The sequence below is a fragment of the Primulina huaijiensis genome, chromosome 11, assembly GCF_012295235.1.
Source record: "Primulina huaijiensis isolate GDHJ02 chromosome 11, ASM1229523v2, whole genome shotgun sequence".
Classification (NCBI taxonomy): Eukaryota; Viridiplantae; Streptophyta; class Magnoliopsida; order Lamiales; family Gesneriaceae; genus Primulina; species Primulina huaijiensis.
Window position 1 is genome coordinate 18,321,571 of NC_133316.1, and position 15,384 is coordinate 18,336,954.

The 15,384-nt window shown below is 36.3% G+C and overlaps 1 protein-coding gene across 3 annotated transcripts; it reads left to right on the forward strand.

Annotated features, from left to right (window-relative positions):
• The first annotated feature begins 1,537 nt into the window (after positions 1 to 1,537).
• On the forward strand, positions 1,538 to 15,109 carry LOC140987945 (pentatricopeptide repeat-containing protein At1g10910, chloroplastic). Of its 3 annotated transcripts, none has more exons than XM_073456739.1 (11): positions 1,538 to 1,845; positions 7,844 to 7,928; positions 9,507 to 9,770; positions 10,338 to 10,640; positions 10,908 to 11,012; positions 11,704 to 11,803; positions 12,141 to 12,460; positions 13,532 to 13,708; positions 13,790 to 13,918; positions 14,457 to 14,709; positions 14,841 to 15,109. In XM_073456739.1, the coding sequence occupies exons 1-10, from the start codon at positions 1,562 to 1,564 to the stop codon at positions 14,685 to 14,687; spliced, it is 1,998 nt and encodes a 665-aa protein (XP_073312840.1). In that variant the 5' UTR covers positions 1,538 to 1,561; the 3' UTR covers positions 14,688 to 14,709; positions 14,841 to 15,109. The 3 variants fall into 3 exon arrangements, with proteins under 3 accessions (XP_073312840.1, XP_073312839.1, XP_073312841.1); XM_073456738.1 differs by having other exon boundaries at positions 14,884 to 15,109; XM_073456740.1 differs by lacking the exon at positions 7,844 to 7,928 and having other exon boundaries at positions 1,706 to 1,845; positions 14,884 to 15,109.
• The last annotated feature ends 275 nt before the right edge of the window (positions 15,110 to 15,384 follow it).

A 15,384-nucleotide genomic window follows, 5' to 3' on the forward strand; every position in this document is an offset into this window, starting at 1 on the left:
TTATTTTATATATACACACACACACATACACACATATTACCCTTCTTATTGTGGGTAAATGATTTTATAAATGATACATATAATTTGTATAGCTCGACCCACTCTTCTTAATTTGTATAGATTTCATAAATGATACATATTATTTGAACTTTTAACAAATTGATAGAATAACATAAAAGTGGGTCGAGTTGAGAAGGTTTGGTCAAGTTGTGTGGGTTGGGTCGAGTGAGTGGAGTTTGGGGTTTGGTTTAGGGTTTGGTTTAGGGTTTAGGTTTTGGGTCGATTTTGGGTCGAGTGGATAGAGTTGGTGGATTTTGAGCTTTTGATATTATATATAATTGATATTTATGATGATCTATTTAAATATAATTAGAATGTATATTGTTGGGTGCAATAATTGTCCCTGCTTGGTAGAGCGTTCGAACCGTGGTACTTGAGTTGCTGTACGTTTTAAAAGATTTGAGTTGCACCATTACCACCAGCTATAGCTTTTGGTAAAACGGTAAGCACTCGGTCCTACATATATGAAATATATAAAAAATTTATAATTATGTAAACATTTTAATACGAGTTATATATTATAATTTAAGTAAGTTGTTAAAAAATTCATATCAATAGTGGAAACTTATTTTAAAAATGTATCATTTAGTCGAGCAATGTGAGTTCAATATCGACTGAATGTTTTAATGTATCTAAAATTCATATCAAATTTCATAACAATTGTGGAATCTAAAAAATTCATAACAAATTTCACTCCAACATATCCAATCGAATGAATGTTTAATGTTTCTCAATGGGTCGAGCTTCCATGTTATTCGTGTACTGAACGTGGGTCGAGCTACCTCCAAAAACTCCACTTTGGGTCGAGCTCGACCCAAAACCCCAAGTTGTTATATATCGAAATTTTCACAACCCTCTCAAAATTGAAATATACTATTAAAAAAGTTTTGGGTTATAATCAATTAAAATTTTGAAAAAACTTTAATTGTAGGTACATATGTTAACCCAAATTGAAATCAATTAAAATTTACAGCAATGCAATGTCCATTCTTCAGACCTATGTCGAGCTCGACCCAGGTGTGAGTTGTGAAGAGCTCGACCCAAGCTCTTCACAAAATGTGAAGAGTTTGTAAAGAGCTCTTGGGTCGAGCTCGATCCAAAATAAGAGCTTGACCCACTTCGACCCAATTTTTTTAAAATTTTAATGTTTTGTTTCGTCGATCCGCGTCGTTCCACCGATAACACGGCGTTTTCTATATACGTAACGACGATCCAAAGTATCAACGTTCACACCCCGGAACTTCGTCAAAGTGAGCCTCGTTTTCGTTCCGGAACGACCATTCCAATACCGTTTCTGTAAACCATGATAGAAATGAGTCGTGAAAATTTTAACTTTTTTCATTTAAATTTTATTAAATATAAAATTAAAATATACTAATAAAAAAATTAAATTTTAAATAAAAGATACAAAAACAAATTACTCTCCACTCTATTTTATTGAATAAACACTTGCAACACTACCTTTTTCCTCATTTCCCCGCTGCATCGCTATCCTAAGACAATGGAGGTGTCATCTGTGCTTGGAAATGGCTATCAATCAGTGCTATGTCTCCCGAAAACCCGACCCATCAAGAATTCTCCACCCATTACCGCCTTAGCAGTGGTGCCTCCGCCGCGGCGGACAGCCTCGACCTCAACTAGCACTGGGAAACAAGGCGAAGTTAGAACCCAGCCCACGAATTCTTCCACACGTTTTTCTGGGAATCATTCGGCTTCTTATAAAATCAGACAATCCGCAATTCTTGAGGTTCTACAGACTTCTGATTTGGCACCTGCTCTTTTGAGGTTTGTTTGACTCAGTTTCTGTTCAATGTGAAGCTATCTTACACTGTGTTTTGAACTTAATTGTGTGGTATTTTGTGCCAATACTTGTTATGTTTGTCTTTTCGATTGGACTAAGAGATAACAGTTTCAATTTTAGTGGTACTGTTCTCCTCCGGGAGCTCGAGCATTAGCCAAACATATTTCTAATTCCATGTTATCAAATCATTAGATTACTAGCTCGAATCCTGCAATCCCTTCTCGTTTTGGGTATAAATTCGGTGGCCAGGCTTGCTATTGTTGGATTACTTTCCGAGAGTTTGCGTTTCTTTCCATTTGGTTATGAATTTTCTCGGTTGTTTTCTTGGGGGAATAGAGTTTAAATTTCATTTTACAGTCTTGTTAACGTATCTGCTTTAGTGCTAATCATCAACAAGCATGATGACATATTGTTTCGTATGCTGATGAGCTAACTATTGGGTTGATTGAGATTTTATACTCTCTTCATTACTTTACTGAAGCTTTGAAATATCTGTAATATGTGGCTAGTATGTTGGAGTCATTTGCTTGGTTGGGGCATCAAATAAGTTGAAATTTTGATTTTCTGCTGACCTGGAGGGTGGCTAAAGCTTACTTTTTTTTTCTTTTGCGTACAGAAGTTAGAGAAAGGAGAAAATGATAAAATCGGAAATGAGCAATATGTTCATTGTGTAAAATCTTTTCTCACAGAATACAATTAAGATCATTCCTATTTATAGATCACTATTACTAATATAAAATTGACAGACATATTAAATCTTGTTAGGTTGTTATAACAAGCGAATATTCCTTTTACGAAGGAGAAAACTTTATATACTAAATTCTTGTTCAGAAACTCTCGAATCTTCATGAGTTTGGGCTGAAGTATTCCTATGTTTGTCATGGGCTTGAGCTAGACATGTATTAACCATTTGGGCTGGAACATATCTACATTTGTCATGGGCTTGTTCCTTAACTTTCCCCCTCAAGCTGAGTGGGGTTTTGGAGATCACGCTGAGCTTGCCGCGGAATCGATTGAACGTAATTGCTGATAATGGTTTTCTCAAGACATCCGCTGTTTGATCATAGGACGGAACAAATTGAACACTGAGCAATTTGGAGGCAACCTTCTCACGTACAAAATGGATATCTAACTTCAGATGTTTAGTTTTAGCATGAAGGATAGGATTTGCACTTAAAGCAATTGTACTGACATTATCACACTACAGTATAGGAGTGCCCTAACAACAAAAGCGAGTTCTGTTAAAAGAGATTGAATCCATGAAAATTCTGAAGTTGCATTTTCAAGACTACTATACTCCGCCTCCGTACTAGATGAAACCACAGATTTCTTTTTAGAACTCCATGAGATTGGAGAATTTCCAAAGAACCAGCAGAACCCGGAAGTAGACCTCCGATCATTTGGATCGTTCCCCCAATCTGCATCACAATAACCATGAACAAAGAGATTGGACGATGCTGTCAAACTAATGCTAAAATCCATGGTGCAATTAAGATACCTGAGAACTCTCTTAACTGCCTTCTAATGAGTAAGAAGAGGAGTTTGCATAAACTGACATACTCGATTGATACTGTATGCTATATCCGGTCTTGTAATGGTCAGATACTGTAGAGCTCCTATGGTGCTTCGTAAATGTAACATCCTCAAAAGGATCTCCATCTTTGAAAGAAAGTTTCACACCTGTGGACATCGGCGTTGGCAATGGATTGGCATTTTTGTTTTTACCAGCAAATCCTTGCGAACTTCAATTCCCAAAAAATATGTCAAGTCTCCAAGATTCTTAAGAGAAAACTGCTTGTCCAGATAACAAATAATCTGCTTAATCTAAGCTTGATCATTGCCTGTGATCAAACCACGCTCGAGGGGCTTGTTTAAGCCCATAAATTGCTTTATCCATCTTGCAAACTAAAGGAGTAGCACCATCTTGAACCTCATATCCCGGAGGTTGTAGCATATAGACAGTTTCTGTTAAAGAACCATTCAAAAAAGCGATATTAACATCAAGTTGCTGAATAATCTAGCTTTAGAAACAATAATAGTTACAACCATACGAATAGTCGTTGGTTTAACAATTGGACTAAACGTTTCAGTGTAATCCAATCCCGGTGTTTGCGTTTACTCTTTAGCCTCAAGTCTCGCTTTATGTCATGCAATCGACCCATCAGGATTTATTTTTTGTTTATAAACCCATCGACTACCAATTATTGGCGTAGCAGAAGGAAGTGGAACTAACGACCATGTATGATTTTTCATCAGCGCACTATATTCAGAATCCATAGCCTTAACTCAATCTGGACTTTTCTTTTCATCCAAAACTGTCTGTGGTTCTGAAATGGTGGAGAATAGAGCACCAAGAACCTTGGGTTTATAAACTCCAGCTTTAGATCTAGTAACCATAGGATGGTTATTCACAGGGAACAAGGCTGATCTCTCCTCTTCAGTAGGACCAGCAGAATTAGATGAGGTAGTATGAGAGGCTGGTCTTAAAATTGAAGACCAAGACTAGATGGGACAGCTGTAGAAGGAACATAGTTTGAGGTTGCGGAACGGATGGATCTAATAGAAGGTTGTGAGTAAGAGGAAAGAAATGGAAGATAAAGTGGAGAAGAAGAGAGACACTGAGTTTGTGAACTCTCAGAATTTTCTAAAGTACTTTGAGCAAACGAAATGATGTTTCATCAAATCTAACATGCCTTGAAATAAATATGCGACCATCTCGACTAAGACACTTGTATCCTTTATGCTTATCACTGTAACCAAGAAAAGTGCAGGGTGTTGATCTGAATTTAAGTTTATGGTGATTATACGATCGTAAGCAAGGAAAACACAAACACCCAAAGATTCGAAGTAAATAATCATCGACTTTTTTATTATATATTTTAGTATGAGGTATTTCACCTGAAAGAGCTGAAGTGGGGAGTCTATTAATGAGAAACACAACAGTTAAGAAAGCATCATCCCAAAATTGAAGAGGCGTGGAAGCATGAGCTAATAGAGTAAGACCAGTTTCTACAATATGGCGATGCTTTTGTTCTACAACCCCATTTTATACGGACAAGAAACACGATGATTTTGGAGAAATGGTGTTAAAGATCTGAATCCCCCCTCCCCAATCAATTTGTAATGCGGTTATTTTTGTGTTAAACTGAACTTCGACTTGAGTGTTAAATAATTGAAATACTCGACTTACTTCAGATTTACGTTTAAGAAGATAAATCCAAGTAAAACGAGCGTAGGCATCAACAAAGCTAACATAATAACGATAACTAATTCGAGATGTTGTATGTGAGGGTCCCCATATGTCTGCATAAACTAATTCAAAAGGTGTAGAAAAAGACGTGTGAAACAAATCAAAAGGAATTTGAAGACTTTTTCCCAGGTGATAAGAACACAAATTGAAAATTTCATTTTTAGGAAAAGGAACATTACACTGAGACAAAATTTGTTTTAACAGTGGAAATTGTAGGGTGGCCTAACATAAGAGGCCACTGTTTTAGGGAATGAGAAGTGTCTTCGATTTGTGTGCAGTGTGTTTCCGAGCAACTGGAATTTCTCGAAGAGGAAGAACCAGCATGAAAACAAGTGGCTGGATCTTCATGAAACGGCAGAGGCTGACCGAGATTGAATTTATATAGTTCTTTATGCAAACTCCCTCGAAGAAGCACCGTGAGTGGCTTGATCCTTCACAAGGCAAAAAGTAAAATGAAATTCAAAGAAAACATTATTGTCACGAGCTAACGTGCTGACCGACACTAATAAGATTTTTGATTATTTGTGGGACTCGTAAAAGATTTTTGAGAATAAAAAATCTAGATGAAGAGGACCAAAAATTCAAGTGTCTTGAGTGAGAGATGAACAGACCTGCTCCGTTTCCAATGTGAATTGTACCATTACCCTAGTAGTCTGAGACAAGAAAGAGATTTGTTAAGATACCATTAGGCCAAAAGCTATAGCTGTTAGCTAAGGTGCAATTTTATTTCCTTATACTTGTGGCAACGTAGAATGCACCTATACTTGGGTGTTAATGGGTCGGGCTGTTAGGCCCATGAGTCTGGGGAGGTGCGTGTTTATCTGCTGGTGCTGGCTCATATCTTAGAGATCAGTCTTACCTTTTTCCTACCGTTGGCTCTGTCCCCAGCAGGGACAATATTATCCGTTAAGATCTAGTGTCAATCCTTTATGGCTCACTTAGTCAACCAGGTCAAGCGGCGCAACGTCAGCAGCTTGACGTATGTGAACTTCCCAGGAGGTCACCCATCCCAATACTACTCTTACTCATGCACGCTTAACCCAACAAAATTGCTCAAGACATTTGTAACATGGTGCGATGCTCCCGAGTCCAAAAACCACCAATCATCCATTGGTGGTTCACATGTCGAAGAAGCTGCAGCAGCAACTGGAGACCGCTGCCTATCATTATGCAAGCTTTGGGGATCATGAGAAGGAGGACCTCTAGATGATCGACGATAGGGAACAAAATCCACATCAAACCGATAGTAGGATTTTTCAGCAATGTGCCTAGAAATACCACATATTTGACACACCGCGCGACCAGAATTGGGATTCTGACCTCGACGACCTCCTCGAGTTTTCTTGCCACGTCCACGACCTCGAGGGGAAAAACCAGAATTCGGAGGATGAAAATGAGGTTTCTTTGGTGGTTGAAACACAGTAGCATTGACAGAAGAAGATGATGTATCAACAACAGGGGAATATGATTCAATCCTCCCTTCATGAGCTAATAGAAGTGTAGCAACATCGGACATGGCGAGAGATTCCACTTTAGAGGTAACATGGACAACAATAGAGTCATACTCAAGTCTAATTACTCCAAGCACATGAAGAATCTGATCATCTTCAGAAAGAGGGTGACCACAGACTGCCAGAATATCAATGTAATGCTTCATTTTACCCAAGTAATCTTTCATGGAGAGATTACCCTTTGTTAATGTTTTCAAGCTGTAGTTTATATTGCATCACCTTGGCTTTAGATCGAGAGGCTAAAAGACTCGACACCCTTGACCATAACTGAGTGGAAGTTAAACAACCGATCCATCTGCCTTTGAACACCTTCAGACGTGAAGGCTAAAAGGAAGGAAAATAAAAGCTGTTCTTGGTGACACCAAGTGATAAAGTTCGAATCAAACATCTCTGCCCCTTTATCATCGATGAGAACTTGGGGAGGGACGGGAGGATTAGCAAGAATAAACAGCTTGAGACCCAACCCACGAATACCAGAATGGACATGCAAATCCCATAGGAGATAGTTGTCGTCGGTGAGTTTGACTGAGTTGATTTGGTTTGCAAGGTTGATGATAGGGACGTTGTTGCCACCAGTGGACTGTGCGTGGGTGACCGATTCATCAAAGGATGTGGCTTCCGCCATTGGCTCTCTGATACCAAGTTAGAGAAAGGAGAAAATGATAAAATCGGAAATGAGCAATATATTCATTGCATAAAATGTTCTCACATAATACAATAAAGATCATTCCTATTTATTGATCATCATCACTAATATAAAATTGAAAGACCTAATAAATCTTGTTAGCTTGTTATAACAAGCGAATATTCCTTTTAGTAAGGAGAAAACTTTATCCACTAAATTCTTGTTCTGAAATTCTCGAATCTTCATGAGTTTGGGCTAACGTATTTCTACATTTGTCATGGGCCAGAGCTAGACATGTATCAACCATTTGGGCTGGAACATATCTACATTTGTCATGGGCTTGTTCTTTAACTAAGGGAATACATTGAATTTTGTACTCAATATTTTAATGTTGTTTTGTGATGGAGCTTGCACGTTCAATATTTACTTTACCAAGGATTATTTTCTCGAAGATAACATGTCCTATACCCACTTAAATGGTGTACTCTCATGTATAAATAGATGAAGGCTTTTGCATTCACAGAGTTTGCATATCCATGTCCTATTAAATGAAATTTCGATCTTTACATGGAGAGATGACATCAGTTTCTGTACAGATTAGGAGAAGTGTTGAAAGCACAAGACCTGAATGTTGTTTTGCGTCATTTTGGGGAGCTAAAGAGATGGAAGGATCTTTCTCAGGTCTCATGGAGTAATATAAGATAAAGTTTCATATATTTTGAGATGTTTGCTGAACTGAATCGCATAGTTTGCCCCATGCTTTTCGTGCAAGGCACACATAATTCTCTCAAGGTCACTTAGACTGTTAAATGTTTCCTGTCCCCATTTCTTTTCTTGTTTTGACCTGAATCACATAGGTTTGACCCATGCTTTTCATGTAAGGTGCATCGATAATGTTCTCTCAAGATTACGTACGACACTCAAATATTTACACTTCCCATTTACTCTCTAAATATGGTTTTGATACTATTAAAAGTACATGATAAAAAAAATCATCCCTGCATCTTTTAGATTAAAGAATTTTGAAAATCTCAGTTCAAGCAATGTTGAAATTGAAAACTATGTTGGTGTTAAGAATAGAAATTTGATACGAACATAGATGATTAATTTGTGCTTAAAATTAACCCATCTAGAAGTAAAAAAAGTATCGCTTTTGTATGGAAACTATTTTGACAATACCCATTTCAGAAGTGAAAGAGATTAAAAACTTTTATAAATTAAATACAATAATCCTTGGAATACATCCATCTTTTATACTTTCAGATACAAATCAAAATTCCATGATTTTGGTTATAAAAATCAATCTATATCTATTTACAGTCCTACCAAATATAAAGGATTTGATCTAATCTAATTTAAATATTTCTTCACTCCCCCTCAAGCTAAACTATAGATGTTTATGAGGGCAAGCTTGCTCTGTCAGTCCTTCGGTGAGTAAATCTGCTGGTTGTTGGGAAGTAGGGACATATTCAATGTCAACTATGATTTCAAACCGAACTCGAGCAAAAAAATTTAAAAATTTAGAGCTTCGAATCGAGTTCGAACTCAAATATACTTATTTCGATCCGAATTCGAACCCTAAATTTTTACTAATATTCGGCTTGATTCGGTTTGTTTACACCCCTACCTATGACTATGAGGTTTCGTTGATCAATTTTAGTCATTTTTCTCAAACTTATATAATTAAATGACTAATATCGTTGTTAAATTTTTATAGTTACATTGTTAAAAATACGTGCATGTCCCAGTGAATTTTTAATTGACTCAAAAAAATATATATAGGACTAAAAAAGTCACAATTCAATACATACATACATGACTAAAATTGACATTTTGCCTATAAAAACTTAGGTTTCAAACGAAAATTTTAAGACCCATGCCTACATTTAGTATTGTCCTCCGAGATAATGTGGAGTTTGTATATATAACTCAAAGCTTAAAGAACAAGTGTTGTGATTGGGTTCAGAAAACGGATTGGGAACATAAGTATTTTTCAAGTAAAAAGTCGTAATCTGTATGTCTGTAGGTGAAATAATTATTTTACACATCTTGATCAATGATTTCTTAATTGCTTTAGAAAATAACATTAGAATAAGACAGATTTAAGAGTCTCCAAATTCTAATTTAGTTTCCATGTTTGTGCTTTGCTTTATGTAACTATGCATGACCTATATTGCCTAGGGAATGACATGGCCATTCTGTTATTTTGGTATTTTAATCAGTTATTTGCATTTAATTTGGTATTTTATCTCTGCGCAGTTGTTTGATTGGATGGAGCAACATGGTAAAACCAACAGTGCATCTTACAGCAGTTATATAAAGTTTGTAGGGAGGGGTTCTAATTCGATGAAGGCCATTGAGATATACAGTAATATTAAAGATGAGACCATGAGGGGAAATGTCTCAGTTTGTAATTCCACTCTTTATTGTTTAATAAAGAGCGGCAAGATTGAGAGTAGCTTTAAGCTTTTTAATCAAATGAAGGGGGCTGGTTTGGTTCCTGATATTGTGACGTATAGTACGGTATGCACCTTATTCTCAGCTCAATCTGTTGGTATTCAAGTGGAGAAGTTTTGCAAATCGCATTTCCATGTATATTATCCACAACCTTCTCTGTGGATAATATATTATTCTTATCATGTATGTGTAGTTCCACAGCTCCTTTGAATTTGTGAACTGCGAAATGCGCTGATTATTGAAGTAACGTGATTGTATCACTGTTTTGACATAGAGGTGTCATTGTAATTTTACTGTATCTTTTTGGTGGGAGTGGCGGGATCATGTCAAGTTTTTGGAACTGGCATCGCAGTATTAATATGTAATATGATTACTATACTATTAAGAAGTATTAATTTTTTGGATAGATATGACTCAAAAGCAAAAAACATATAGGTAAAACCCAAATAGATAATGGTGCTAATTGAGCCGTAGATTATGAGCTTAATGATTCAAAGCTCTCATGAGATCTCGTTGAGATTGATGGCCCCTTAAAGAAAATCTGCCTCTGTTCTGCTCTTATTTCTATCCTTGTTTTGTGCAATTTTGTAGTTTTTTCATTTAATCCAATGCGAACAATGTTTGCATCTTTAGCTACTTGTGGGATGCGCCAAAGTTAAAGGTGGTTACTCTAAGGCAATGGAATTGATTCAGGAAATTAAGTCTCAAGAGTTGCATATGGATATTGTAATGTATGGAACATTGTTGACAGTTTGTGCTGCAAACAATCTGCATGAAGAAGCAGAAAAATACTTTGACGCGATGAAGAGTGAAGGTCATTCTCCCAATGTCTTCCATTACAGCTCTCTGCTTAATGCATACGCTGTTGATGGCAACTATAAGAAGGCCGATGAGTTGATTCACGAGATGAAATCTGCAGGATTGGAATTGAATAAAGTGAGTTTCTAAGTCTGTCCTTGACCGGTTAACAAAATCCTTTTCTATTTGTATGGGTTAATCACTTTAACATGCTAATTAGGATGTACAGAATAGATGGAACTTTATACAGTATGAATATGACATTTCAGATTTGTAAGCTATACGGAAACCATGGTGAGGCCATTCTTATAAGAATGCTCGTACCTCAAATTCAATAAATGCGAGAAAGAGAACATCCACATTTTGTCAATTTTGCTGAAACTATGTTTGCTTCCCCTATTGCAGGTTATTTTATCAACACTGCTAAAAGTTTATGTTAAAGGAGGATTGTTTGAGAAATCAAGAAAACTACTGGATGAACTGCAAGCTCTAGGCTATGCTGAAGATGAGGTAATCATTCATTGACTTCACGCGATTCCTTTATAATTTAAAATGATGACCCTTTGTCTCCGTGTCTGTCTGAAATTTGTTTTCTGTATTTTGTTCTCCTGAATATGTACTTTACAAATGGCTTGTTAATTATCTGATAAGAGAACTTTACCCTACCAGCAAGGTTAAGAAGAGTTGACAAGAGGCACTTGAAAAATCATATGCATATGATATTATGATCATTCTTGTTTTCTTTTATGCTAATCTATATATATATATATATATATATATATATATTTCCATTTTTTGGTCTCTAAATCAGTTAATGTGTATTTGGAACTTAAAAGTAAACTGAAGATAAAAGGCCTACAGTGCCTAGAAAACAACTCCATATCAAATTAATGCCATCAACGTGTATTGACATGAAAATAATAATCATTTTAATTTAAAGGAAGTCTTTTATATATTTACCTTCTAAATTGACAATGCTATGGATGAAGTAAACTATCCAAAACCTTTCTTATCCTTTTTCTGTCAATTCCACTAAACTGATCTATATGGAGTTATGAGCTAAATTTTATATTCCTATCACGCCATTTTTACTTTACTTTATGATAGGACTTTTGCTCAATACCTGTCTGTTACTACTTTCCAAAATATTTTCTATAGTTTTAGCAGGTGACCATCTTTAATCAAAACCCATTCTCTGCAGAGGCCATACTGTTTGCTGATTGATGGACTTGCAAAGTCTGGGCAACTGACGGAAGCCAAACTAATTTTTGATGAAATGAGGCAAAAAGAAGTGAAAAATGGTACTTTTTTTTTAAAAAAATTATAGTTTTTAGCTGGAATCTTTTTGTTACAGGCGGTATATTGTCTGTATCCCGTTCTTCTTAATAATCAGAAAGGTATTAAATTACATGTTATTTCTTTAGTATATAGATTACTTCTATATGTTTAATGTGCAACTCCCGATGACTTTAAAACTGGTCGAAGAATACAATGTTTTGTGACACTGATACTCAGAAACCTCACTCAGTAATACAGTACTTCTGAGTACTAATATCTCCTTGATTCTTTTGGTAATATAAATACACATCTTTTTTTACTCAAGTGACACTGCTTATATTTTTCGCTCAAAATATGCAGATGGTTACTCCTACAGTATTATGATTTCAGCATTTTGCCGAAGTAGCCTGATTGAAGAAGCCAAGGAGTTGGCTTGTGAATTTGAGGCCAAATATGACAAGTATGATGTGGTTATTTTGAACTCAATGCTCTGTGCCTATTGTAGGTCAGGGGACATGAAGAATGTGATGAGCATAATGAAGAAAATGGATGAATCTGGAATTAGTCCCGATTGGATGACATTTCAAATTTTGATTAAATATTTCTGCAAGGAGAAGTTATATTTACTTGCCTACCGTACAATGGAAGACATGCACAAAAAAGGTCATCAACTAGATGAGGTAAGTCACGACTACTGTTGCTTGTTGGAGAGCTATCTTACATAAAAGTTCTTATATTTGGTTGAACAAATAAACAATTTGGAATTACAAATTGATGCCTGATGATGCATGGCGTTTCCGAACCATATGCCTGTGTTTCTTACCGAGCTTTGCTTGATTGTTTTGTCGTCGTCTATGGAACCTGTTGCAACCACAAATTAAGAAACTCTCTGCACAAACTCTAGCCAAATGCTAGTATTTCCCTAGCTAAGCTAGTCACAGCCCTAAAAACAAACAACAGAATGAATGTCCCCTCCCTTCTCCTCTCATTTATTCTTCTCCTTTTCTCCCCTTCCACGTGATCTGTAACTGCCTATGGGCCTTCCTGACTTGGGCCTTTTTTTGTTAAATATCTAGGCTAAATAATAATTGGGTCCGTAACAGAACCTCTCTCCTCAGTTTTGGTTAGCTATTGTTGTTAGTCAAACTAGCGTATACCTTATTGTGTATCTTTTCCGTATCAGTCTTTATCATTTATTAGAATATATTTTTAGTCATGTATCTTAGGCTGATTTGTTGGCCCCTAATTTTGGGGATCTTGTTGTATCAGTTCCTATTCTTTAGGAATTAGCTGTACACTAATGTGTATTTATGGACTGTGTTCTTCTATTGTGAATAATATGATTAGAATTATTCTCTCTCAAAACTTCAGCTATTGTAGGAATAATACCTTTCATATGTCTTCTTTTGGATGCTTGCTTCCAGTGTAGTGATAGGGTAACTCGAAGTTGACCTTCTATGATTTAAAGACCTAAAATCTATTGAATTTATTTTTATCAGGAACTGAACCTTGCATGTTCTTGGTATTTCTCAAATGTGTGGAGATTAACATGCTTCAATTTGAACAACAAAGCACTGAAACTATGCGAAACTTGCGCAACTATATTGCTGGGTTATTTTGAGACCTTATGCTGCTAGCAACTGAATGCTACTTTAATTTTGATGAACATGTTCTGTTTGTTAGGATGAGACATTAAACAAGCTATAAACTCAGTGAACATTACTAGTATCTTACAGGTTATTCTAGTGCAGGGCCTCTCCATTGCTTTGATCAATTGTCTTGGTAAAGTTGCTGCGCATTCAGAAGCATTCTCGGTGTACAATATGCTGAAATATAGCAAAAGGACAATAAACAAGGACCTCCATGAAAGAATTTTACACTCTCTACTTGCAGGAGGACTTCTGAAAGATGCATATGTAGTGGTCAAGGTATGTAATTATGTTGGGACAATCTTCGTTAGAATATCACTTCATGTGGTTTTACATTTCTGAGCACTCCATATTTTCCAGGACAATGCAAAGCTGATTTCTCAGCATGCTATTAAGAAGTTTGCTACCTCATTTATGGATAAAGGCAATATAAACTTGGTGAATGATGTGATCAAGTCCTTGCACAGCAACGCTTGCAATATTGATCCGGTAAAAATTTGATTATTTAGCAATATCATCAAATTTGGGTGTTTTTGTCTTGGATGTAGACTATTGTGAAACAACAATTTATCCTATTATCTTATGTGGTTGCAATTGATCTCTCTTGGGGGTTGACAATTTAAAAAATTTGAATCGCATTGCTAGTGCTACTTATAGTTTCTTTTTTTTTTCTTTTTTTTTTCTTGATGCAGCTAGTTATAGTTTCTGGCACAACAATCACTCTATTCTCATCATATCTAAAATATACGCGTCTGATTATCATGGATTGTTGGGTAGTGCAAATATTGGGAAGATGATTGTTGGGGAGCTGCCTGCGGAATAGTTATTTATGTACTATAAAAATTGACACATAGAGCTCGATCTACTACACAGTTTAAACATTTATATTGCAGCAACATTTTCAACTATAGCATTTTTTACAATAAAAAAGAAAAGTGTTTGGCACTACATGAATTACTGTTCTTTTGTGTTCGGTTGCATTTGTTGTATTTCAAGATTCTGGCTTTTGTTTCATTTCCTGTTTCAGGACATATTTCACATGGCCATTTCTCGTTACATTAAGCAATCTGAAAAGAAAGAGCTGCTTCTTCATTTGCTTCAGTGGATGCCTGGTCGAGGCTATGCTGTTGATTTGTCTGCAAGAAATTTGATCCTTGAAAATTCCCACTTGTTCGGGCGTCAATTTGTGACAGAATTAATGTGTAAGCATTATGCAGTGTTGAAAACAAATAAATCCCGTGAGGGGAAGGCCAGATAAACTAGAGCTCGTGGTGTCTCAGGTATGCAATCGTCCTTGGATTACCTTTTTCTTTAAAGTTGAGTTTTGATGAAGGGCGGCCACTTTATCCAATTTCATAAGCAATGACTTTGCCAATACTTCTCTTATTTAGCAAATCATCTAATGTTTTAGATATCCTAGCCGCCTCATACTAGTTGGACCTGTGTCCCAACAGATACAACTTGGAAAGTCCTCCCAAATTGGTTCGACGGACTGATTCATTTATGTTAAGGTGACTACAAATTCTCAACTAGTTTCTTGTGATCAGAAAAGCGATCTTTGCAGGCAGATGCTTTTAATATGGTTATGAAGAGTTCATGTGGAATCTGGACAAAAGGTACAACAATCACTAATATCTGCTCTAGTTGAGAAAGATGTACTATAACGGTGGACACGACACTCGCCGATCCTGGTAATGAGCATATCTGGACAGAAACGGCTTTCTGTCGACCACAAATTTTGCGTAGATGTGTGCCCTGTGAGTAATATCTAGAGGCATGTCAGTTTGGGACTAACTTTTTAGCTGCTTCTTACCTTGAAGAACAAACTTCATCATGAAAAGCCCGTTCAAGTTCTTGAACTGCGGTGTTGGATGAATGATTCATGTAAATTGGTGGCATTCGGTTGGACTTTATATTCGATTGTTTTTAAATGTAATTTTGAAAATTTTTTTTGC

What these genes read in the sequence shown, in the direction of transcription:
- LOC140987945 (XM_073456739.1), top strand. Translation starts at nt 1,562, where the DNA reads ATGGAGGTGTCATCTGTGCTTGGAAATGGCTATCAATCAGTGCTATGT. An exon ending in TTGGCACCTGCTCTTTTGAG is followed by an intron (nt 1,846 to 7,843) that starts GTTTGTTTGACT and finishes GTTTCTGTACAG; the next exon opens with ATTAGGAGAAGTGTTGAAAG. An exon ending in ATATTGTGACGTATAGTACG is followed by an intron (nt 9,771 to 10,337) that starts GTATGCACCTTA and finishes TTGCATCTTTAG; the next exon opens with CTACTTGTGGGATGCGCCAA.